This window comes from Ylistrum balloti, unplaced genomic scaffold (genome assembly GCF_031769215.1).
Source record: "Ylistrum balloti isolate Yb309-2 unplaced genomic scaffold, AGI_CSIRO_Ybal_v1 Utg369764, whole genome shotgun sequence".
NCBI lineage: Eukaryota > Metazoa > Mollusca > Bivalvia > Pectinida > Pectinidae > Ylistrum > Ylistrum balloti.
In genome coordinates, this window is record NW_026781961.1 from 1,282,039 (window position 1) to 1,309,860 (window position 27,822).

At 34.2% G+C, this 27,822-nt stretch overlaps 1 protein-coding gene across 1 annotated transcript; it reads right to left on the reverse strand.

The window, feature by feature from the left end:
* Positions 1-13,334: 13,334 nt before the first annotated feature.
* Positions 13,335-16,056, reverse strand: LOC132543783 (POTE ankyrin domain family member G-like). The gene is made up of 3 exons (XM_060207307.1): positions 15,741-16,056; positions 14,127-14,225; positions 13,335-13,827 (listed from the first exon to the last, which is right to left on the reverse strand). The coding sequence occupies exons 1-3, from the start codon at positions 16,054-16,056 to the stop codon at positions 13,379-13,381; spliced, it is 864 nt and encodes a 287-aa protein (XP_060063290.1). The 3' UTR covers positions 13,335-13,378.
* Between the last annotated feature and the right edge of the window lie 11,766 nt (positions 16,057-27,822).

The window sequence follows — 27,822 nt, forward strand, 5'->3', positions numbered from 1 at the left end:
GCACGTATATATATTGATTGACATATAAAAACCACCCCGCTGGTTATTGACCAAATCATAGACGTCAATCTCATTTCAATCGGATTCTAATAACAATTTCATAATTGAAATTGGTTTCCTGGACAATAATCTGATTTGAACTTGTCACAAGTACAATTTGGTTGAAAACGGAACGAAACGCCTTCATTATCATGTCGTTAACGTGAAAGAGAAGAGACCTAACGTGTGATCTCAATCACATTTACAAAAACAATTTTGGAGGAAGGAAGGTAAAAAGTAGAATACTAGTTGTTTTGATTCAGTCACTATCGTCATGTCTTCTGAAAATACTACATATCCTATCTCCTCTAATAGTTCCTCCGGTGTGTTTCTACTCGGACCCATCGACCCTAGAGAATGGTATAAAAATGGATTTGAGTTCGAGGTGTATGGATATTTTCTTCCCGTAATGGCAGTTCTAATAGTTTTCACAAATACTACAATGTTGAAAGTTTTCGTCACCAAAAATTTGATGTCACCTACAAACATGTTGATTGGAACTATTGCGTTGTTTGACATGTTGACAGTCACAATGCCATCTGCAATATGGTTTTATTTTTTTGGAGTGTTACGGTATCATTACTTTCTACCGTTTGACTGGTGTCGCACTTGGCATGACTTAGCGGAGACGATGCCTTCAACCTTCCATGGCATCGTCATTGTGTTAAACGTTGTACTCGTTACACAGCGTTACGCCTTAATGGCATATCCGTACAAAACAAGATATGTATGCACGCGCATTAACACGTGTATCAGTATCATACTCGTTATAGTGATATTCTCGCTACCAGGATTCTTCGCACTATTTGAATATGCATATTTCCCTGCTATTCTTCCATCGATGTCAAACGCAAACGAGACTATGATTGGATGCTTCGTAGGGATATCTCCATGGATAACAAATCTTGGACTGGAAAGGTATATCGCCATTAAACTTTTTGCACGTGCTGTCACAGTATTATTATCCTCTATAACAGCATCTGTCTTCTGCATTCTCACTCTCAGGAAATGCAAGGACGTTTCCAGGAGACGAAAACAACTCACACAAAATATCAAGTGCACACAGAATCTCGAAGCAAGGCTTACAATGACAACTGTTGCTATTATTGCAGCGTTCCTAGTAACAGAACTACCTTCCATCATTATCATCACAATAGACGCATTCGCCTATATAACAGGCAAAGAAATAATACCAGGGAGTTTAGTCTACACTCTTGCAGTCGTAAATAACACTTTAATCTGCTCCACTGGCGTGTTGAACTTTGTTATATATTTCTACTTCTGTGAAGAGTTCAGGAGATCTTGCTTGGAATCGTGGTGTTGTCAAAGAGAGAACTCCAAGACTGGAAGACGAGTTGGAAAAGTAAATACACTTCCGGTAGTAAAGGGATATAACGAACTTCACACTTCCGATTCTGTATCAAGTATTGCCATTTCCGGTAGTACAACAAGTAGTTCTATCTGTAGGAGTTCAAATTCAGACAACTTTAATATTGTCGTTCATCTGTGAAAATTTTTTCTAAAATACACATTATGAAATAAGTTCTAAGATAGATATGTCTGACATATATTCGAAAATTATTCTCTGAAAAATAGATTGTATATACTCGAAACATTTTGGTGCAGTCTCTAACTAAATGTGTTCTCATCGCGAAAGTAATTTGGTGATAAATAAAAAGGGTTTAGCTTAAAATTATACTCATGGAACTATGTTAGTTAACCATAACGCGTATGTATACAAGAAACATAACTGTGTTCCTTAAGAAAACGGTTGCATGTTTCCATTATAGAAATTACAAATATATTAACATGTTTAGATATCTCAGTGTTGCCCTTAACTTTGAACGAAGTATGTTGAGATTCTTCAAAAGTCAAAGAGTAAGATACGATAGAGCCAACCAATAAATTAAACTTCATCATACAGATGTTTTGTCCTTCAAGGACTTGTCAGTTCATGTTCTTTAATACTGCCACTACATTATATCGTTAGGTACTTATCTTACATGCCCACACTTTTATGATAAACAGGTACCCGGTATGTTTTCAGGGATCTCCATCTAAACATGTCATTTGCTAATATTTTGTCCTAGTTTCTTCGATGTGGAGTTTCAATTATGATAAGGTTGATATATCGTTATTTCCTTTGATGTTTTTGCTTCTTTGCTCTCACAAACATCAATGTCGTAGATATTTGCTCTTACATCTACAAATCATCTTTACTGCCATGGTATGCATTAATGTTTTCATTTATTGTTCATCAAAATAAAATGATTTAACGTTTTATTTCACAAAAATAACTCTCGCTGCAAAATATATCATCATGAAAATGAATCAAGACATTTTTGACATGAATTGTGTTTAAGACGAGCATCGAATATAGATGGATATTCATTCTATATGATCGGTACATACGTTACACGTGTTAAGTATCTATCATTTCCATAATCACACCATTAATTCACAAATGGATGGTCAGTTTATGATATAACATACCCTGGTTACATGTAAATTACTGAAACAAGACTGAAATAAATAGCTGTCAAATGGTATGCTGGATAGTTTTCTCTCTCTACCAAACGTTCTATTATTCAACTCAGACCGTGCTAACGGTTGGATTTATACATGTATATGATATATATATACCACTAGTGGCATATGATCTTCCGATCTTTTGATTGGTTGAGAAGTTGAACTTTCACCGAAAGAGCGTTTCACACAATTGTGGGAATGGAAACGCGCAAAAATTAGTTAACGACTTTTTTTTTCTTTTTGAAAATCTGACTTTTATATGGATTTCTTTCTACGTTTGTATATATTGTTTTGAATATAACAAACTCCTTTGTTATGTGTTATGGTTTGTAACGAATTATAGTATTATTCCATATTTCTAAGAATGTCAGTTTTTCATATCAATTTACGATATTTCATTTCGGGTCATAAAATTACTCTTCTATGATGAATGCCGTACAGAAAATACACAATAGTGGAGAACCTCTCATGATTGTGAAATTCTTCACTCTCGTCAGTAATTGTGTTCCTCCCGTCGAAGAAATTTTTGATGAATGACGTACTATGAAATCATATACCAAACCATATATACATCAACCACACGCTGTATCACCTCTATAGATACTCTGAGTCTCATTTATCAATGCCTTTTCAAACTTTATACTTAAATTAGTTGATTTTTTCAGTACAATTTCTCAACAAAATTAAATATTCATCAACAAACATTTCTAATTTATTAGTTTTAGTACATAACGGCATTCATAATTATGAAATAGTAAATAACATTGTTGTAGTGAAAGTAAATAAAGTAGCTACCATTTTAGTTCGTGTTGTGGTTTTTTCCCTGAAGAAGGTAACTGTAAGATTGCTGTTGCCCAGTCCATAACGGGTACAATCACACTTGGAAAAAATATTTTTTTGAAAAGAAGAAGCCCTGCATACTTTCATAAATTTTAAATCAAAGGCATTAATAGTTCTTATTGTAAAGCTCTAAGTTAAACATTAAATAAAAAATCTTTAAGAATGGTTTCAACAGTATTCACCAAATACTATAAATTCCAAGATCAGATACAGTAGAGTTAAATAAAAAAAAAACCAGTTAAGCATCCATGTTTCGCCTTTCGTCAGTGATATAAAGGCCTTAAAATGTACAAACCTAGGAAGTGAATGAGAAAAAACTCAAAATGTGTTGAAAGAAACGTAAAAAATAAGATATCGAGGTACATTCAAAATTTGATTTTATAAAGGAAAACTGAATTATGTTACACGCGAATATTTCAAAAAAGTGCCTTGGTTCTTAGGATCATGCAGGCTACAGCAATCATCGGGATTTTGAAGTCCACCGACAGATAACAAACAAAACACTTAGTAATTCTTGAACTTCGACGTCGATTGATTAAAAATGCTGCTTGCTGCCTTTGGTTGTCGTTGTTAGGTGATCAGCTTTAAAAAGAGGTAAAGTGATTGATATCCAGATATAGATAGGAACACATATCTATGGAAATCCCTGGGGCGTTCCGTCACCATTAACCGCCGCGTTTGGTATAAGCTTTTAAGCAATCGAGCATAAAAGACGACCTGGTCAGCTACCTACTAGAGGACAATAATTTGTCTTTGATCTTTACTAATCACTAACACTCATTAGGAGTGGTATAACAATTTTACAGATAGAGATATACTGATATTACTGATGTCTTGATTGGAAATTAAATATTCATTATTAATCGTATGATCTCCGCTTAAACACCTAAAAAAAGCCCTGAGCATCACTGAAGGGTCCTAGGTGGAAGAAACAGCTGTATGATGCAGTTTAATTCATTGTTTGGCTCTACTGTATCTCACTCTAAATGATAAAATGGCGCTATTCACTTGTGTGTCTTTTGTACAATATAACTGATAGGTTGATTTAACGTGTATAATTTCTGTATGTTGAACCTATACTCCTACATGGATAAATCTTGTCCGGATATATTTAAAAAAATGATTCGGTGATTTCATACAAGCACATATCTGGAAATTGTGATGCAGTTTCAACGCCAAATCGGCCAAAATGCTTGATCGTAAGCAGACCTGAAAGAGCGTAATAGTTTTGTTTCGAACGATTTGTATATACATCTGAATTGTTTACACTTTTTCTTATCAACTTGTTGATTACTTTATACGAAAGTGATTTCGTCCTCAGGAAAAAAAAAGAAAAAAAAAGAAGAAAATTCAAGATTTTCCTCCAGTTTTGAAATCTCCCTTAACGTAGGTTTGTGTCTGTGTTAAAGTGTTTAGGATATTAAATGTTTGTATATACGAATTATTTTTGTGGTGGTCATGTATCGATAATGTTTTCGCCATTTCTCATTCTGCTTTGATAATAAAATACATTGATAATATGCGAAATACAGTAAGTGATTGATTTTCTAACTCGTCCTGGGCAAGAATGGACAGATGGACTACGGCAAACGCATACCCGTATACAGTAATACACTGAAATACTCTCAATAAAAAATCTCCATAAAAAAATCTACTGCTCTGCTTTGGAATATCTTGTTCTTGGGTGCTTCATATTGATGTAACATCTACATTAAAGAATGCGACGACTGTGTACCGTAATCCCTGTTAATTTCATCATATTTTTCCTTTTGTTGGCTTATAAATTAGTGGATTTAGAGTACGCACGAATTAAAAGGAAAGAAATCCCACACAAAAATGAATGATTTTTCAGGTTTTCTTCATCAATGCATGCAGCCCATTTTTGCATTTTAAAAGATATCAGGATAGTATAGGACGTACACTATACGCAAAAACATATTCATCATCACCTGTAGTGTATTATGAAATACAAACCCACATTCGTCATTTTCTGTAGAATATTGTGTGATACAAACGCACATTCATCATCACTTGTAGTGTATTGTGTAGTACAAACGCACATTCATCATCACTTGTAGTGTATTGTATAATACAAACACACCTCCATATGTATTTATAGTATTATGTCTAATGTAAATGCACCATTTTGCTTTCTATAAGCATATTTTGTAATAAAAAGACACATTTATATTTGTCTGTTGTGTGAGTGTAATATGGAAATAAGACAACATTCGCTTGACCTTTTCCAAGACCTTTCGCCTTCCTTACATTTGACAAATATCATCATAACCTTACTTCAAACAAGTGGCGTGTCTGTGGTTTATTTTGTTAAATACATCAAACTTAGTTGAGTGACATTTTCACAGGGCGCTTTGGTCCGTATGAAGAGGCGTGCCACTAAAGACTTATTGAAATGGAAGGCAAATTTGGATTTGTTTGAATGACTGTGTGAAGTTGGCTCAAATTCCGATCAATGTTATTTAAAATTCAGGATTCAGAATATGAATATTGCACATATCGACATTCAGGTCTGAATGTAGATTATCGTATGTCTAGAAACAACCTCATTCTTGATGTTGAGTGTCGTATGTGGAGCTGTATAATGTTTAAATTCTTGATGTTGAGTGTTGTATGTCGAGCTGTGCAACAATCAAATTCTAAATGTGTAACATTTAAATTCTCAATGTTGAGTGTCGTATGTCGAGTTTTGCAACAATTAAATTCTAAATGTGTAGCATTTAAATTCTTAATGTTGAGTGTCTTGTGTCGAGCTGTGTAACATTTAAATTTTTGATGTTGAGTGCCGTATGTCGAGCTGTGTATCAATTAAATTGTCAATGTTGAGTGTCGTATGTCGAGCTGTGTAACATTTAAATTGTCAATGTTGAGTGTCGTATGTCGAGCTGTGCAACCATTAAATTCTCGATGCTGAGTTTCTTAGGTCGAGCTGTGCGACATTTAAATTCTCAATGCTGTGTGTCGTATGTCGACCTGTGTGACATTTAATTTCTTAATGTTGAGCGTTGTATGTCGAGCTATGCAATAATTAAATTCTCAAAGCTGAGTGTCGTATGTCGAGCTGTGTATCAATTAAATTCTCAATGTTGAGTGTCGTATGTCGAGCTGTGCAACCATTAAATTCTCGATGCTGAGTTTCTTAGGTCGAGCTGTGCGACATTTAAATTCTCAATGCTGTGTGTCGTATGTCGACCTGTGTGACATTTAATTTCTTAATGTTGAGCGTTGTATGTCGAGCTATGCAATAATTAAATTCTCAAAGCTGAGTGTCGTATGTCGAGCTGTGTATAAATTAAATTCTCAATGTTGAGTGTCGTATGTCGACCTGTGTAACATTTAAATTCTCAATGTTGAGTGCTGTATGTGGGATGTTGATTCAGCTTCACACATCTCATTGAAGAGCATAAATAAAGAATAACCACCATGTTTACAATAAAATGGACGACAAAACACTAAATATTGATACATATTTACACTTGCGTTGCATTATCTCTAGATGAAGTAAGCCCAACACAATGTTAATAATTTTTGATATCTACGTACGGTGATTAGGCATGCGCGTAGATATCAAATAAAATGTAAGAACTACTTGTCCAAGTTGAGAACGCTACAAAACGAGATTATAGTTTATGTCGTTCGGAAAAGTAAAGAAAAATGTCAATCCACCGATGCCCAAAGAAAATACACAACCTCTAACTCATCCTTCCATGGATGCACGTTCACATTCAACAACACACACTAGCATTATCAACGTGGAGAAAATGGCGTGTCATGTTCATCGTTTTCCCGCTCTTTCGATTATTTGATCGGGCGGCCTCATCACGTATTTATAGATATATACCTGCGCGGTGTTAAATAATGAATTTGTGTACTATGATAGAGGGATATTGTGTAAATGATGAACTATTGATTCCTAAAACTAAAAGAAGATGTCTAAATATTTAAATAAATAAATGTAAAACATATTGATTGTACTCTTATCTTTGAGAACTATTTTGTTTACTGTACTTGTCAACGGCAGCGCCACCTGGTGTTTTTGGATTTACTTGGCTGTTCTATAAAGCGGGCGGCTGTTCCAACAATGTGTATAAGGTGATTTGTAATTTTTTTTTTAATTTCAAATTGACCAAGTGTAAATATAAGGATTGTTTCTTATTTTCTGTAGCTGCATCGGATTGTATTTACATTGGGGTAAGTACATATTTAACTTGGTACGCTAACGCAAATTGCACATGACATGACATTTCCTTAGTATTGAGGTAGGCTTTGAATCCACAGCATAGCATTATTCATTTCACTGGACTTTTATATGACGTCATATCCGCTATTTCTGATTACGTTAACTCTGTAGATGAATGGTTGGCTAAGACTTCAATAAGTAAGTTGGGGTTGCCACGAAAGAATGTCATCATCCTTGTTTACGTTTGCAGACGAGTGTGAAAGTAGTTCCGTGTGTATTACATCATCAAAATAGTGCCGTATGTATTACATCATCAAATCTAACGTTCAAAATTGACTAGATTTTAATCTAACGATATTCTAAAGAACATCTTTTGAAACCAACACAAATATCAATTGACTAGAGGATAGGTATCGTCAGGTGTTCCTTGAAGCGTCATACAATCAAAGACTGACCAAGGTCATATACTCCAGGCGCTTGTTGGTTTCCGACATTATTTATATTTACCCATTCGTTTTGGTCACGTGTTAGACCTATCACGTTTATAAGATCCATCTACAAGGTAAGATTTGGTCAGTTGTTTTCGTTTATTAATTCTGACAAGCTGTACTTTACACGTGACTGTTGTCGACGACACGTGGCAGTAAGATCTTGTCAATAGATAGAAAAGTCACTCTAAGGGCACAATTGTTGCTGATGTCATCGATTTTGCAATGGATGCAGTGGATGGAGCCAGTACTTAATACAAATATTTATCAATTTACTTTTTTCGGTGAGCAAAACTTTTTATTATGCTATGACTTGTAAGTTATCCAGTACACGTGAATCTCAAATACACGTTTCTGTTACATTTGTAAGTGTTTGACATGCATCCATACATCTTGTGAGATTTCCTGTACACGTGCGTACATCTGGAGTCACGAGTATATGTTAAACATTCGTAAAACGCCTTCCATTAACATACCGTCTTCAGTTGGAATTCTTTGCATGAGATAAAAAAAATATGAATAAGGATTGACTCATTGCTGAATAATCCATGTGTTGGTTCCGTTCTTGTACCTTGTTCTCATTTGAGAGCCTGACATTACTTACTCTGACTGACCAAGATTTACAAGGCGAATGCCGTCGATGAAGTAGAAGACGCTTACTCTTCCGTAACACACAAGGTCTTATTATCCTTGTACTTTTTGAGGAATATCCGCGTAAATCTTTCATTTCTTGTTTTTTTTTTAAATTTACATTCCCCCCCCCCCCCAAATTTCATTTAATTTTAGTTTTGATTATGACTATGATGACATGTTGGTATATGTCTGCCGTTTTAACACAGTTGTGATTATCTCGAGTTTGCACTAAGTCTTCCTTACGCATATGACAAATTCCTGAACTCGATACGCCGTTCATCTGCCGCTTGTTTCACTTAACAAAGTTTTACATAATTCTTCGGAAACTTCTTTCGTTTCCCATGTCGTGTGACTGGGAATAGGAAGACAGATTATCAAATGGTTAATTCCATATCAGGATACATCATAAAAAATACCAAGTTCAGCTGTTATATATGGTACTTGTCAGGGTTTTGATTTTACTGACCATTATTTTATCTAATCTTTAATATTGAAATTAATAAAAAATAGAATCATAGTAATAAAAAGAAAGGAAACATTTTTAAATAAAATGATAAAAATAAAAAATACAGAGAAAAGTAAAAACCAGCGTTCTAATATACCAGCATATCATTCTCGGTTTACGTATCCAGGACATTGTCGCAACTGCAATATAGACTTGATGAAACATAAGCGTGTAGGAGAAAATTTCCATTAAGGCATGTCACAGCCCCTGGACATGATATATAAGGTAGATAGATCACATCTCTCTACATCACAGCTCAGTACACTAAGGTCAGTCTACAGACGAATCATACATCCCAAGTACACACATGCATTTGCTACATGTTTTTACGGTTATCCAAAATTATCCAAGTAAGATATCCGGTCCTTGTACAGGTTAACGTATCAAACGTTTAAGTTTGTTACATGGCGTGTGTCGTTGATGAAAAAAAAAGACGTTAACTCATCCGGAATGCCTGGTCTTATTCTCCTTGTACTTTTTCAGATGGTATCCTTGTAAATTTTATTTGTTCATATTTTGCTCTAATTTGATTTAATTTGAGTTTTAATTATGACTTTGTTGACATGTTTGTGTTTTCTTGAAATTTTTAGATGATTATTTCAAGTCCATGTAAACTAATTGATAAAACGGTTACTTTTCCATACAAGGAAGCGGATTTTTTTATTTTGATTTTACTTATGAACGAACTATCATGATCATGATCAAGTATGGTCGTACCAAAACCTGTTATCGTCTTCCATATGTATATTAACAGTATGCATGATAGTATGAATATAAACACACCTCCATCTTTATCTGTAGTGTGCTGTATAAAACAAAAACACCTCCATCTCTATCGGTAGTGTATTGTGTAATACAAACACACCTTCATCTTTATCTTTCGTATATTGTGTAATACAAACACACCACTATCTTTATCTGTAGTGTGCTGTGTAAAACAAAAACACCTCGATCTTTATCTGTAGTGTGCTGTGTAAAACAAAAACACCTTCATCTTTATCTGTAGTGTATTGTGTAATACAAACACACCACTATCTTTATCTATAGTGTGCTGTGTAAAACAAAAACACCTTCATCTTTATCTGTAGTGTATTGTGTAATACAAACACACCTCCATCTTTATCTGGAGTGTATTGTGTAATACAAACACACCTCCATCTTTATCTGTAGTGTATTGTGTAATACAAACACACCTCCATCTTTATCTGTAGTGTGCTGTGTTAAACAAAAACACCTTCATCTTTATCTGTAGTGTATTGTGTAATACAAACACACCTCCATCTTTATCTGTAGTAATTGTGTAATACAAACACACCTCCATCTTTATCTGTAGTGTGCTGTGTTAAACAAAAAAACCTTCATCTTTATTTGTAGTGTATTGTGTAATACAAACACACCTCCATCTTTATCTGTAGTGTGCTGTGTAAAACAAAAACACCTTCATCTTTATCTGTAGTGTATTGTGTAATACAAACACACCTCCATCTTTATCTGTAGTATATTGTTTAATACAACACATCTCCATCTTTATCTGTGGTGTATTGTGTAATAAAAACGTACCTCCATCTTTATTTGTAGTGTATTGTGTAATACAAACACACTTCTATCTTTATCTGTAGTGTGCTGTGTAAAACAAAAAACACCTCCATCTTTATCTGTAGTGTATTGTGTAATACAAACACACCACTATCTTTATCTGTAGTGTGCTGTGTAAAACAAAAAACACCTCCATCTTTATCTGTAGTGTATTGTGTAATACAAACACACCTCCATCTTTATCTGTGGTGTATTGTGTAATAAAAACGTACCTTCATCTCTATCTGTGATGTAATGTGTAATACAAACACACCTCCATCTTTATCTGTGGTGTATTGTGTAATAAAAACGTACCTCCATCTTTATCTGCAGTGTATTGTGTAATACAAACACATCTCCATCTTTGTTGGTGGTGTATTGTGTAATACAAACACACGCCCACCTTTCCCCGTATATCCGGCTTCTATATGTATATAAACAATATGACTAATAACATGATATCTACATTTACTCTTAAGCTTGGAATTGTATATGAAAATAAAAACATAAATGTATAAACATTACAGTAGCGATAGGAGACATTTAGAAAATATCACACAGAGTCGCTAACTGTTAAAATCAAGAAATATCTGATTTTAAATATTCTAAATGCTAGACAATCAGAATCATATTGCCAATGTAATACATGTACAACTGAACACTGACTTAACCATACCCCTGCATGTTTCAAAAAGTCACGATTTTCATGTGAGACGGCGAGTGACTGACAAACTCACAACACATGGTTTCAAGCGATGCAGGAAGATGAAGGCCATTGGTAAGGCAACGGTTGTCATAGTGAAAATAATGATTGAGAAATGTTATATTCACATGTGATATGCAATTGTAAGGGTTTTATGTGTCTAAGTATACCTGGTGGTATAGTGTGTTCTCATTTAAGACGTATTAATTTCTTGGACTGACCAAGAATTACGTAGCGGATGTCGTCGATGAAGCAAAAGACGCTTACTACTTCGGAACATAGATTCTGTTGACATGTTTGTAGAGTCTTTGTTCTTTTTGATATGAAATGTACTGTTTATAGACTTCAGTCTGTATATACGTTTTTATAGGTAAGAGTGAAATAGTGACGTTCAAACACACGCACTGGAAATGAACAAATGACACAGGTTTGATGACTTTAGACATTTATTTATATAAATATTTATTGCAACAGTCGGAAAAGCGGCAGGATTTCAATTACACATTACAAAACATTACATGCTAAACATCAGTGAAATAAATATCTAATCCATAATATGATATGGATTCTTATCCGTCGTTATAGGACAGCATATTGTTGAAAATATTGACGGCTGTTGGAATATGGAATCCTTAACGAATAACGGTAAATTGTCTTCTACCTAATTGTTCCTTCTTGGCTTTCAGTGGTACCGGAAAATTTATAAGTGATTATATAATCAGTAATCGCATAGACAAAGGTCCGAAACAAGATATACCTACATTTTGCATATACAGAACATACATGTAGTAGGTATTTAAGCCAGTCAACGGTTTTAAGTTACCATCCATGACATCGTCAAAGTATTAAACGATACAGTTGAACCGAAACCTCCAAAGCGTATCCACTATTTGAATTGATTTATCTAACAGATAATATGGCCTGAGCGAGTGTTACGGTGGGTATGATATAGGGTTACATAAGAGTTCACCATACATTACGTACCAGACATAATTCTGGAAGATGATTCCTATAACCCGAAAAAGAATCAGTAGATATGCAATCAAAATACCCGTTACACATTAACACATAAAATGTTAGGCATATGCGTATTCCGAAACGAAATTTATCAGTATTTTGAAAATATATCTCGAAATATTTTTCCCCCGATCTTTGAGTTTTAAAACCTTGGGAAGGAGTTAAGTAACAATAAATCTAGAATTTTGTTCTATATTTTGTTTCCACTCCTGACGTAATATTATATAAAAGAAGCACACCTGGTATAGCACCTTTCAATACAACATTTTCATTACACTCGAACCTCGTTACCTCGAACTCATATAACTCGAGTACCTCGCTTATTTCAAGGCATGTTGTCGGTCCTTGCCTAATTTACACAAAACATTCGAATTCTCTTCAATAGAATACTCGGTTATCTCCAAGTTTCCCCCATGGTCCCGTCGAATTCGAGATAACGAGGTTCGATTGTAGATGGAGTAGACCAAACAAAGCTTGGACTGGCAAGAAATGGTAGCAGGTTTACTGAAACTTTTCATAACGGATCGATATTTACTTTGACATAACAAAAGAACGCACGTGATTGCAACTTCTTAACCAATAGATTGTAAGCTTTTTGTAGCCTGTGCAAAGATGCCTTATCGAGAAATAATATTCAAGACAAGTAGAGCAATATATATTGTGTCTCACATATAAATTGTTCACAGTCAACATAAATATATGATACATGACAAACTGAACTTGTCTCATATAATCATTATAAATAACTTAAAACTTGTAGCTTTGTCCAATATCATAAAATCAACAGTAAATTGTTTATGTCGACTTTGTAAGTTTAAATTAAGTTGATTTTCGTCGACTAATTTGTGTGTTTAATTTCGAACTCGAATGACACAAGGATCATTAAAACTTTCCATCATGTCTGAATAGCTTTCATTCATTGAGTCTGAGCATGAACTAGACGTGTCACTGTGGCAATATTTCTGCTTGTTATTGTTCTCGGATCGGCTCCTTAGCTTGTTGTAAACTTTTTTCAGAAAGCTTTTACGCCGAAGTACTCTTCGAGCAACGCTTGACTCATCCAACCATTCAGAATCCTTCTTTGTTTCATATCCTGCCTTGATCAATCGCTTACACAAAGTCATGGACTCGGCATTTGTCGACTGGGAGGCCAAATACATTGCACTTTGACCCAATTTGTCTACAATGTTGACGTCACACCCGTGCTTAATTAAAAAACGGCACACTTTTTCTCGTTGTTCCAACAGGCCTATGAGTAATGCAGATTTTCCGGTGATTTCGACTTCATCGAGATCAGCTCCTGTAGACATAAAATTTATAATTGAAATAAAAGAAGAATGTTTCAGTAGCCTGTATATAACAAATGTATTATAATAAAGATATCATACAAGAACAAAAATCTGCTAGAATCGGTAAGGAAATTTAAAAAGACTCTTTATCAAATGCCATGTAAGTTAGACAATATGATATTGAAGAGAAAAAAATAACATTGGTTTCATTTCTTACATCGTATACACACAGGGAAACAATTTGTAATATATCTTTCATATGCGCGTGTATCGATTTTTTGTTTCCGTTAATTGCAGGTGTAATAATTACCTGATTTAACCAAGACCTTGACAATTTCCAAGTCATCAAACACAACAGCTCTCATCAGAGGTGTCTGGCCGAGGCAGTTTTTGGCATCTAAGTCCGACCCTGAAACATTAATTCAGATACCGTTATATTATTTGTCATATATATATTCAGCTCTAGTTATTCCTGGTACATTACATATTCCCGAGAAGTCCAACGTAAACAAAAGAAAAACCAGAACACGTCAATAGTGGCAGATAAAATTAAATTGAAACCTGTACACAGGTGTATGAGACTTCACTGGCAATTCAATTTAATATTGTAATAACGTTCTGGTTTTATTAAATAATTCTATTTGATGTTGTCATCATGTCTTTTTACCTTAATAAACATTGCTGTTAAAACTTTTTTTTGTCATCTTCTTAGAATTGAAAAGCACGCAGTCATTACATAATAAAAGATTGTACAAAAGACACACAAGTGAATAGCACCTTTTGATACAAATTTAGAGTTAGATACTGCACAGCCAAACTATGAATCAAATTGCATCAGCGGTTTCGTCCTTCTAGAACTTATCAGTGATGCTAAAGGCCCAAATTTTAAAGCCTCGGAGGCAGCTGAGGAAAATAAAATGTGATCGTGGCAGGCAGGTGACGGCAAACTTAAGGAACTAATACTCTAGCAGTGTCAACGGTTATCTTTTTAAGTAATGACTAACATCTTTGAAAGTAGATGTGTGTAAAAACAACAATAGTTTATCAATTATTTCGAAAAGTTCGAATTCAAACAATAAAAAAGTATAAAGTATTATATATTCATTTGCCAATGGTGCTAAATGACTTCCGCAAAATCTTTATTTCACTTTATGCAAAGATCGTTTGATATTTCCACAATATTGTGGACCCTGTCTTGACTGAAGAGTTCTGGAGGGTCAGAACGACAGCATACTGCAGTTATCATTATTCCAGGTGCGATATAACTATTCGTGATGAAAAGTGATATTCGAATTTTTAAGTGTTCCGTGACATTATAAAAACAATACTGTTAGGGAATGATGAACTGCCTACGGCAGTGCCTAATGAAAATAGCCAGCGGGATCACAAATCGTGCAGACAGCGGATCGTGTGAAGAATTCTTACAAGGCCACCGTGACACGAGAACATCAGAAGACAATTATCAGTCTTGGCTGTGTAGAGTTATGTCGACAATCGTCTTAATTATAAAAAAAATCAGCTGTCATTAATGTGACTACAGGTAATTACATTAAAACAATTATTTCACTAATCCACTTATTTACACTGATGGTCAAAGATAATGATTAGTTTCAATCGCTGACAATATTTTTCAAAATGAAGTCAATTTTATATCGGTAACTTTTGATTTATCTTAATTTTTCTAAATATATAGGCCGTTTAGATAACATTACTAATTGTTCGTTGAAGGACAAAACTATTAGTATTGAAAAGTGCTATTCCTTTGTGCATCCAGTGTACAATAAGATAAAAAACTCATTTATCCTATACACCTCTATGTGTATAACAAGTACAAGATCGAAGACTGTAGATGTGAATATGAAAATATACTTCACAGTCACCTCAATTAAACAATATAGTTTTATTTTATGTTTTGTAAACTTACCATATTTGATCAGGAGTTTTACGAGGTCAGGGTGTGACCTTTCAACGGCCTCGTGTAGTGCAATGTTTCGGTATTCGTCGGGTATATTCGGGTCACATCGAGACTCCAAGAGACCTCGAGCAACTTCAAGTTGTCCGTAACTAACGGCACAAAACAGCAAGCTCCTCCCGTTACTATCTGTAGAATTTACTCCGTTTTCATCAAGGCTCAAACGATTAGGTTCTGAGTTCGACCGTTGCCGGCATAATCGACGATGATTGTTCATGCTGAACTCGTCATCCAAAGAGTCCGTAGAACGCAGCATCCGGAAACTCATTGTTGTAAATATAAGTGTGAATCAACTCTACTGGTTTCTACTATAATCCAAGTGTAATGATAATATTCCTTTGTGTTTTACACAAGTCAACGTACGAGGAATCGTGTTCTTAAGTCACACTCACAGCAAGTGAAACACATGTGACAAGGTAGAATGCATTAGACCAACTGTGCTAGTGTCCTGCCCGATTGTCTTTATATATCCACAGGCTACCTTTACCTGTAAGTCAGATGAAGGAAGGTCGAGACATTTCTTCACAACCAATACATCAATCAGCAATTCACTTAATTACAGAGGCCGTTTAAGCATAATCCAGACAGGTGGCTACATATCAGTGATCATGATTTCATGAATACAAATCTCCTTACCATCAGGCTCTAAGTAGAGCGGACAATCTCATTGGACGAAAGTGTGTGAAAATGCCTAGAGGGAGTTTGGCAGGACAGCCAATTAAGGCCTTCTCCGCGCTGATTCGCTAACAGGTTAACGGAGGCTCCTTACTTGACAGCGAATGAGGGAGAAGAGAGCAAGGAAAGACATACTAAAATCCTTTGTTGAACGATGCTTAAGAAGCCGGCGAGACATAAAGATTCACTTTTTGAGGAAGGTTAGGATTAGTCTGTCTCGTTCCAGCGACAGTAAGCATGTCACGCATGGATGACAATGTATCGGCAAGCATAGTTATCTTGATAATGTCTTTATATTTGATCTGCTAATGTTTTGTAGTTATTTTAACAAAATGAAAAATATATTTGTTAATAGAATGATACAGATCACAATGCCACATCGCGGAAATATTATAACCATGGAAAAAAACTATAAAGGTTTTTATTAAAATGCTATTATTTTTACATGCATTTTTAATAAATATTAGCTAGCATTTCAAAATGTATTTAATTTCTGAAGCATATTTCGATATATACTTTTTTAACGAAAGTCTGTAATATACTTGAATGATCATGTTAAAAAATGTGATACATACAATAAAAATCGTATTTTGTCTTTCAATACATATAAAACCCTACTGTTAAGACAACAATGCACGTTGTCTCATTTCTGATGATGCTTTTTTTACTGATTTTTCTTCAGTATGATTGGCTGTTCGAACGAATAATATAGAAATGCTAAACAGGACATGGGGACCATATTTAGTAACAATCTCATTGGTAAATGCATTGTCGGGCGATAGAGGAACTGTAATGATTTTTTGCTTCACCGTCAAATGATATAGTTGACATTAAGTGCCAATATCAACACATTGCCTCACGACCTTATATCTTTACTGGCAATATTAATCGATGTCATGACATAGTCAGGAAGTCGCCTGTTGTTATTGCTTCCAACAAACCTGGTAGTAAACAGATTTACGGAAACGATACCAGGTGTTTTGCTGTTACTTAATTAGTGTTTTATTCATACCTACACAGGTTAATTAAATAATGATAGTTTTCCTCTATATGCTAATAATGTTATCGACATCACATAAGACACAAAACGTGACTTTTCATAACGTGATTACACCCACTATGAAATAAGGTAATAATTATTTTTTCATGTTTGTTTGTTAATTATTTCAAATATATTTCTGTTGATTTTACACCTCCGGAACTGCTCTCTGTCTATTAAGCGTTCTTTTGTGCGTGTTTTGCCAAAGTTTTATTCAATTTGTGTTTGGTTTATGATATGTTTACCTGTTGCTATTTCCTGATTTTGTTATTTGTTTACGAAGAATAACGGACAAACCACAAAATTAATAATGAAATACAAATCTTTATCAACACAAAACCAATTTTAAAATTAATGAATAAGTTGAGTCGTCAATGTAACGTCTGTACAAAAATCGCAAAAACTCTGTAAGATATGATTTAAAACTTTGGAAAAGGTCAGCATAGACTAAAAATGAACAATTAAATATCGAATGGTCCCGGCGACGCCATCCAGAATTATTCAATGCTTGCGATGTAAATCAGAATTATTGAGGCAAAAATTAATACAATATACGATTGCTTTTTAACCTTGCACTAAACTTCCATATGAAAGAAAAAAGACAACATCTTATGAAGCTAGTGGAATAGAAGGTCTTATATCACAAACATTTAGAAAATCAAGTGTAACGATTCGATGACCACACGTTTATCTTCCACTAGACAAATGACCAGTGTGAATCTTACTTGCACTGACATATGGAGTGTATGAGATGGTTATGAATTAACGAAACTTTTCGGATGTAGTATAGCTGTAGTATATAAAAAATATTGAAGTAAGGGGCTGTAATATCCTTATCTAAATTTTGATATTTCATTAGATCACTTTGGATTCAACTTAGTCGCCTCCTAGGACCTTAAGCATCACTGACGAGTCTTAGAATAACGAATCAGCTGTATGATGTAGCATCACTGACGAGTCTTAGAATAACGAATCAGAGGTGTATGATGTAGCATCACTGACGAGTCTTAGAATAACGAATCAGCTGTATGATGTAGCATCACTGACGAGTCTTAGAATAACGAATCAGAGCTGTATGATGTAGCATCACTGACGAGTCTTAGAAAAACGAATCAGCTGTATGATGAAGCATCACTGACGAGGCTTCGAAACAGCTGTATGATATAATTTATTTAACTAATTGGCTTTACCGTGTTTTATTCTAAATTTGTATTGAAAGTTGTATTATTCTTTGTCTATGTATGCAATATACCTCGATCAGCCATGTATTGCATTACATCCTTCGGCTGTCGCGAGTTATCAATTGATAAATTGTAAAAATAACTTTGGCAAAATTGATCAAGAAAAAAAAAAAAAAAAAACTAAACGAAAATCGAGTTGTTTATATAGATATGCATATAACTTTCCGTATGCTTGAATTGACCACTAAGGGTTATTTAACTGCAACTTGGCTTCCATGTCAGCTACAGTAACATAGTAATAGAAATCTAACACTGTTATGATATGTAAATATGACTTAGAAAATGATGAATGATGATCGTGTTCCTAATGTTAACGTAAATTACCACACTTACCGTCGGCGGATATGCCGTACCATGTTGTATGAGAGGTAGTAACAGGCACACAGTACAGTTTGAGGTCACGATTAGGCCGTGACACATCTGTTTCTAACAACATTTCATAACAAGATTTAATATCTTCATTAATTAGCCCAGACAAAGATAACTTGTTCTGAAATAATCAACGTCATATGTATTTTAATGTTATTCAGCAAAGTCGATACTAGGCTAATTTAATGATATCATACAATGATGGTTTAGAGCCTAACTGTTGATATGACATGCCTTTTATGCTTTTGTCCTTGATTTCAGCGTCAGTTTCTGTAGACTTTTCACATACAGTAAGAACTGTTTCGCGAGTCTACAATTTCGTGATTGTTTAAAGTACTCTTTCGTTCGTGGATACTTGATTTCATTGATACTTAGATATCAGTCATTACTTGTACCGATTTGAATAGTTCATGAACATATGAATTCGTTGATTACGGGTAACCAAGATATAAACGAAAAAATCACTCGATCGAAAATAAAAGAATTAACAGTAAGCATTTTATGGTAACCATTAGAATATATTGAGAATACGTTCTATCATGATGTGAAATATTAAAGAGTAAAAAAACTATTTGTATATATAAATATACTCCAGACTGATTACAATGAACAGGAGTGAAGCATATTCCAGACTGGTAACAATGTATGGGAGTAAAACATATTCCAGACTGGTAACAATGTATGGGAGTGAAACATATTCCACGCCGATTACAATGCACAGAAGTAAAACACATTCCAGACTAATAACAATGTTCAGGAGTAAACATATTCCATGCCGATTACAATACACAGAAGTAAAACACATTCCAGACTAATAACAATGTTCAGAAGTAAACATATTCCACGCCGATTACAATACACAGAAGTAAAACACATTCCAGACTAATAACAATGTTCAGGAGTAAACATATTCCATGCCGATTACAATACACAGAAGTAAAACACATTCCAGACTAATAACAATGTTCAGAAGTAAACATATTCCACGCCGATTACAATACACAGAAGTAAAACACATTCCAGACTAATAACAATGTTCAGGAGTAAACATATTCCACGCCGATTACAATACACAGAAGTAAAACACATTCCAGACTAATAACAATGTTCAGGAGTAAACACATTCCATGCCGATTACAATACACAGAAGTAAAACACATTCCAGACTAATAACAATGTACAGGGGTAAAGCTTATATGTTTAGGAGTAAAATATACTCCAAATTGTTATTATCTTTAGGTGTAAAGCGTATTTCAGATTGATTACAATGTACAGGGGTAAAACATACAGTATTGCAGTTTTGAATGATGATTACAAATACAATGTTTGTAGGCATATACATAAAGTTAAAGAACTAAATGTATTCCCTTTTATTTGAATTCGTGGCATGAACAGTCTTTTGAATATGTTCTAGACAAATGCACAAGGTATACGGGTAGAGTATATTGCTCATGTCTTTTAGTGTAATGTATAATGTTAACGAGTACATTTCTCCAATGAAACCTAATCTGATGAATTATGTTTCCTAGTTCAATCTATTGCCGATGTTTTCTAGATGGATATATCCTATATTCCTGACATAATGAGCAGATCCTTTACTGGTACGATTTGAAGTTTAGGATATGTAGTCTGATGCACAAATGTCTCCAAATTAAATATATTACTGATGTTTTCTAGATAGATGTACGTTATGTTACTTGACATGAAGATCAGTTGCAATGTGAAGTTTGGAGTTTTCGCAGATGTTAATTTGTCATCATATCGATCGGACTCTTTCGTCAAATCTTTTTTCAACTGCAGTAATTGCAGGTGGAGGTGTCAGCCAATCGATTTTCTTTGTTCTTTGCTCTCTTTTTAACCTAAAGTTGATTGTTGTTCAGTAAATATTTGTAATTTTCTGATTGGTATTCAGGTCATATTTATAATTGTTCTTTTTTGGCGAATATTAAACTGGTGGAAAAAGGCGATTCAGTCAGATGTTGAACCATATATGAAAGCAAATGTTTCCCGGATTAAGGGGATTCATATATTTCATTATTCTGCAAACAAATAGAGGATATGATGGTGGAAATGTTGTCTTTTGTTCCGGCTCAGATACTAAATTCATTCAGCGTTTTTTCATTGGTTTGTTGTTGATTGTTTGTGTGTTTATTCATTTACTGATCATTTACTCATTTTAGCCATATTATCTTGACCTCCTCCAGACATTATATATATATGCATTGTTCTTTCGAAATTATATAAAGTTAATCAGTTGCTTTATTAAGAAAATATTTAATTTATCTGGGGCAGAACGTATGATTTATTAATGATAACATGTCACAAAATCAAACATGACATGCGTTTATTGAAATCCTTATTTCAATACGTGCATTTGTTTATAACTCGACATTAGTTATCATATTATTAAATTAGAACTTATCTAATAATTGTCTAACATCAATTGTTATATTTGGTTGCATTTCTGCAATGATACCACGTGTGCATTGTGTAATTATTTTACATATTGTATTGTAAAAGCCCAATAGTCACGACGTAATTATGCATGTATAAATGAAATGAAGTAGGCTAACATATATATGTAAACATCCCCTTTAAAACCAGTTGAGGTGGTAAGGTGAAGTGATTCGAAACGCTTCCCTTTCGCATTTACCCAAATGTTCTCTACAATAGGAGATAGTAAAATTTCTATGGTTTCACTGTGTTAGTACAACAGTACTCGCGAAATCTAGAGTTGTCGTATCTAATTAACTTTTCATTTTTTAGGATGATTTCCTGAACATTCTTTATCGCAGAAAAAGGTAAACACAATAACGGGTTTCATTCCTTGAAAGATCCAAAAATATGATCCAAACAATAGTATCATTTCATGATCTAATGATCATATGAGTTAATTAAAAGTTTAAAGAAAAGTAAACATGTTATTACCATTCATTTGAAGAACATAGCTTTTCAGGTGTATATGGTGCTACATTAATTGTTTTTTGTCTTTCTAGTAAAATGTCTGGTGATTTACGTGGCGTTACCGTTCGCGTGTTGAGACAAGTCGCCCATACGTCATTCAGGGTCACAAACATGCTATGGCTGAAGCGGCACAATCACTGTTGTAAATTATCCTGATACATTGCACATTTTGTAAAATGCATTTTTTCATGTAACAAAATACAAAAATGTGTCACAAAGGATTACTCAAAAGCATACCAACATTTTATTTTCAGTTGTAGTTGAAATCTCATGTTTTTGATAATAATAGCGTTGCAGTGTTTGTGATATATCGTTAATATTCTTTACACACGTGGACCTCATTTCACCAAGTAAGCAATTCCAGACTACATAGGATCCAATTTCCATGCTATCAATCTGTCATCTTGTGAGTCGTAAAGCATTTAGAAACGACATTCAGAGTCACTTGATCCAATATAGTGTGATTCTTACCATGTGTGTTTCTGTAAGATTCTGGAAAGTTTAAATACAATAAACAAATTTATTGTTGTTATATAAATCTCACCTCGTGTAATACGTCACTGTATGGTAAGGACAGATATGCGATGGGCGCTTGTATATTTGATAGTTTTTCCTCCTTTTAAGCTCGTTCGTACGATTTTATTTTACTTTGTCTGTAAGTACAATATAGTTCAGAGATATTATTCAGTGTTGTGTTATGTTCTAATATAGCTCTAAAGGGTTTCTTTCACTTTTTTGTTATCTTTTAAAGATCAAGCAAAATACACAAGTTATTCTCATTTTAATAACAAACTTATAATTTTTTTACAGAAGAACCAACTAATGATTTAAACGGTACCATATGAATTTTGTTTAAAGGACTCGTCAGTGATACAGTCGTACAGCTGTTTCGTCCTTCGTCAGTGATGTTAAGGACCTGATATTTGAAGCCCAGGGGGCGAATGACGAAGATCAAAGCTGATCGAAAAAACAATCTTGATAAATATCCATTGGCAATCTATACCAAACTTATCCATACATAGATCTGAGATTTCCTTGTCTCTCCTTATGGTTTAGAAGGATAGACTCTTCAGTCATAACAATTATATGACGTCACGGTAACAACACAATTAAGTCACATTAACTATTTGATTGAATTCTATGATCTATTCACTGATGTTTGCCTTGTACATCACAAACGTATGAAATAATCCATTTTTTAAAACGCACTACATCTTAACAGAAATAGAACAACTGAAAACATACCCAAAAATGAGATACAATAGAGAAATAAATACATAAATAAATAAACCGACATATAGTAGAATCAAATAAAACAAGGATGCATCATACAGACGTTTTGTCCTTCTAGGACTCGTCAGTGATGCTACATCATACAGACGTTTTGTCCTTCTAGGACTCATCAGTGATGCTACATCATACAGACGTTTTGTCCTTCTAGGACTCATCAGTGATGCTACATCATACAGACGTTTTGTCCTTCTAGGACTCGTCAATGAGGCTGAGGGCCTAAATTTTAGAAGTAAGCGACTGAGGAAATTCCAATTTATTCAAAAGAAATATCAAGATCTAGATGGGGAGGTGCACTTGCTCATTAATGCAATAAATCGTAATTTTGATATATAATAATTTCAAAAGAATGTCGAGTTTATTCGTGTATTCCCGTGGGGAGGGGGGTGGTGGTGGGGGGCGTGGACTCGAAGTCCACCTGCAGTGTCTGCCACCTGCAATCTCGACCCCTGTACAAAAGACACATAGTTTTTACATTTATCACATCACTATACTATCACCTAATTTTTACAACACCATAATATATTCATAATATATATATTTCTTGAAAGAAAACCGCTGTTCACCACATTATCATGTATGTGGCGTCCACACATAAAATCAACTGACGCAGCGTAGTTTGCTATTGCTCGTGGGCATGTCTGGTTTGTCTGTCCTGTATCAATAATTCAATAAAGACCTTACAGCCCATGACAGTTTTATATGGAGGTGATTAATGTGTCTACAGGTATGTTATGTAATGCTCGTACATTGATTCTGTTACAACAATAGGTAAAATCAGTTTCGTCCTGAACGCATGGTGTTTACACTTGTAAGTTGAATCAGTACTGCCTGCTCCCATTATCTTGATTTTCGGCTAAAGTCATCAACTGACGCGCAAACTTGTAACACAGTTTCAAAATAGGAAGGTTGATGACGATTATGATTATGATTTCTTTGAGAGGCACTACTTACTTGGAGTGACCAAGGTTTACATGGCAAGTGTCGTCGATGAAACAGACGACGCGTCATCTTCCGGAACATCTGGTTTTAACAACCCAGAACTGGTTCAGGAGTCTTCGTGAAAAATCTTCCTTTCGTTCGCATTTTTCCTTGGTTTTACTTAATTTACTTGATGATTATTATTATTTTAAAGTGTTAGCATTTGCCTGTTTTTTTTTCAAAATCTGATTCCTGAACTTTTACTTCATTTTAGGCTGATGTGAACATTGCTGACCTTCCTTGTCGATTTAAAAAACAGATATTCATGTGGATAAAATATTTGCCTGTTCAAAAAAATCCTAGGTCAAAATAGATCGAAACTGATGATTTTGTACAATGATTCATGTTACTGATGTCTAGAGTGCCCATGACTTACTTACAGTACTGAATCTGGTAGTGTCGGTTTCTAATGCTTGGCAGAGAAAACTTACTTCACTGTTACTGTACAGCAATGTAGAATATTATACAGCAAGAGAACGGCATATTGGTTCTGAGTCATAATCAAAAGGTAGGCTTATTTGGAGGTCTGAGGTTGTTAAAGAAATTAAATCTGAAACAAAGAAGAGACCTTAATATATAAGGAAAATGTAAACGAATTAGACAAAGGCTATGGAAAGCAACTAGATTCAATGTTTTGTTGTAACCAAAATTGAATTAGGACCAGATGCAATATGTTTAAAATAAATCTAGGAAATGTAATTAAGACTACGTTTGGCTAATCGAAAACCTAGTTTTTACAATACAAGGAAAAAAAGGAAAAAATGTAGAGAGTAAAATAAAGGCAATGTTAATTTTAATGACAAAATCCAATCATGTGTAATCAAAATGCAATACAATAAAACAAAAACTCTAAGATTATTACATCACAAACATATCTTATCATCAGTGTAATTACTCCATTTTGATTCATGTTTAATATAGCCTAACGGAACTTTGATGGGCTGAACTTTCTCCTTACTGCCGGTGTGACGTCATTAATTCTTGGTATCATATACATTGTGACAGTGGCAAAGTGACAGCATAAGAGAATCACAAAATAAAATGTTTTCATAAATGTTGCAAAGATTGATAAAACTCACCATAATCACTATGAACTAAAAAACAAATAAACGTATTTTTCGTTATTCTCATATGAATGGAACCACAATGTATTACAAAGTCTCTCTATATATTTACATATTTATAATAACTAATAGAACCATTCTAGTTGAAACGATGTGTTGAATTCCTCAGAATATCTGCCCTATTATCAAAATAGGATTAAAAGCAGACATTTAGACAATTTTGTTTAACAGATGAAACAAAACTGGAATATAATTCTTTTCTGTTTTGTGATCTGTGACATATTTAAAATATAGAACAGGAAGAAAAGCGGTACACTACACACGCTAGATTGATTAGTGAAAATACATTAATTATACCTTTGTAGTGGATTAATATCAAGTCATCAGTGTAGACTAATAAAGGAAGATCGACGTGGTGAGAAGTCGCCAGCTCAGAAATATTTCACCTGACATTTCCCTTGGTCTTTTTTATACTATGAATGATAAATTACATTTTTCGCATTGTGAAGTTCACAAAATGTCAATAGAAATGACTTGCATTTCATTAATTTCAAATATTCTTAAAGTACGCTGTACAGTTTTCAAGACACAGGTGAATAGATCATAACTTTGAAGTGTTTCACCTTTATTTGTAACTGGGTGTTCCTATACCGTACTTTCATGCAGACATGGCACTAGAAGCTATGTCTAGAACGCGACTAGGAGAGCAAAAATGTCAGTCGAAGCGTCTTTGTCATGCAAGAGTATGGCAGAAAATCATGATAAACGTCCCCTCTTGATCTTCGCAGGTGACAAACAACGAATCATGACAGAAAATGGTGCAAATATGACTCAAAATTCAAAGTTAAAATTGATAACGAGGCCTAATAGAAGAGAAAATTAACACGGAGACGTCTGGTAAAGTACAATGAACTGATCTTCTACCTTTGATAGTAAATCAAGGTCAATCAAAAGGACGCTACATTCTTGAAATACCGTTGAGGGTTTTAACAGCTGAGTCACCAGGCATGACATTGGTCACAAACAAATATAATATTTTCCAATAATTTCACGAAGGCAAATAATAGGGCGAACTGTACTCTCAACTTCTACACATGTAAACGGAGACTCTTGCAAAAGTACACACAGAAAAAGACCAGGTGTTTCGGAAGAGCAAGCGTCTTCTGCTTCATCATTACAAGTTTTATATATCTTTATTTCGTTAGCTGTCAACTTCTATCACGGAAAACATAATGATAGGTTTAAACCATTGAATATCTATAGAAATAATTGAATATCGATCATTTGTTACAGGCAGACAGCATATTTTGGCAAGCATTGCTGTTAGAATTTAAAATCTGAAACAGGAAAATGAAAGTCACCACCTGTATGGTGTCTGTGTTGGTCGCGGTTTAATTAAAGACCAAGGTTGATGTAAAAGAATATTGTGTGTCTCTGATCTTCAGTGTTTGAGGGAAGATAGGATAGTTATGATTCACAACTGTCTTGTTATTGTCATTTACAAGGTATTAGCAATCTATGTTATAGAGAAAATTGCAATTCTTGTCAAAGTCCTTGTTACCTGATTTGATAACCAATATGATGAGGCAAACCACATAAGAAAACAAAGAAGTCGGCCAAAAGAGGAGCATGTTGAAAGATCCCACTAGTCGATCCAAAATATATCACATTTCTTGAAGAAAGTTTTTTTATAGAATGATCGCGATGTGTCCTGGGATCGTTAAAAACCACATACCATTTGTTCCGCTTTTGCATAATACACTATTACAATAAGACTGTAATTTGGTATGCTATCACTATGGTTTAGGTTGAAAAGAAAACCAAGACAGCAATAAAAAGTCTTTTGAAAGGATCCAATATGGAAATACAAATAAATGGTTTCGATACATAGGCATACATCCAACCACAATTCTATGACAAAATAAGATACAAACAAGACTTTTTATACATTTAATCTGCACGCAGGACTGACTAGTCAGCGGCTTCACATTTATTGTAATATCAAGTAACCTGAATCTGCCATATTAACGCTCTATGAAATAAATGTTTTCTGACCTAGTTGTGTATACACTTGTTTGTAATTTAGACTATGAAATATTTGTTGACCTAGTACTATAAATGAAATGTAGTTACTCTTATAGTAATAGACGTGACCAAAACTTACAAAAAATACCTAGCTTCAGGCGTGTAAACAGTGGACCCATTGTCGACCTAAAGTAATGATTGTTTTAATGATTCATCACTGTTTTCCTTTTTTATCACTGTAAAATCATTAATTTTTGGAATATTATTTTTGTTGAATTCATGGGTACTCCAGATCTAAAATTGTATATGTAGATAATAAACAGATAAAAGTTCACACAGATTATAGCACTAGCAGATTTGACGGCAAGATGTAACCACGAAATCAA

What these genes read in the sequence shown, in the direction of transcription:
- LOC132543783 (XM_060207307.1), bottom strand. Translation starts at nt 16,056, where the DNA reads ATGAGTTTCCGGATGCTGCGTTCTACGGACTCTTTGGATGACGAGTTC. An exon ending in AAAACTCCTGATCAAATATG is followed by an intron (nt 14,226 to 15,740) that starts GTAAGTTTACAA and finishes TTAATGTTTCAG; the next exon opens with GGTCGGACTTAGATGCCAAA. An exon ending in CAAGGTCTTGGTTAAATCAG is followed by an intron (nt 13,828 to 14,126) that starts GTAATTATTACA and finishes TTATGTCTACAG; the next exon opens with GAGCTGATCTCGATGAAGTC.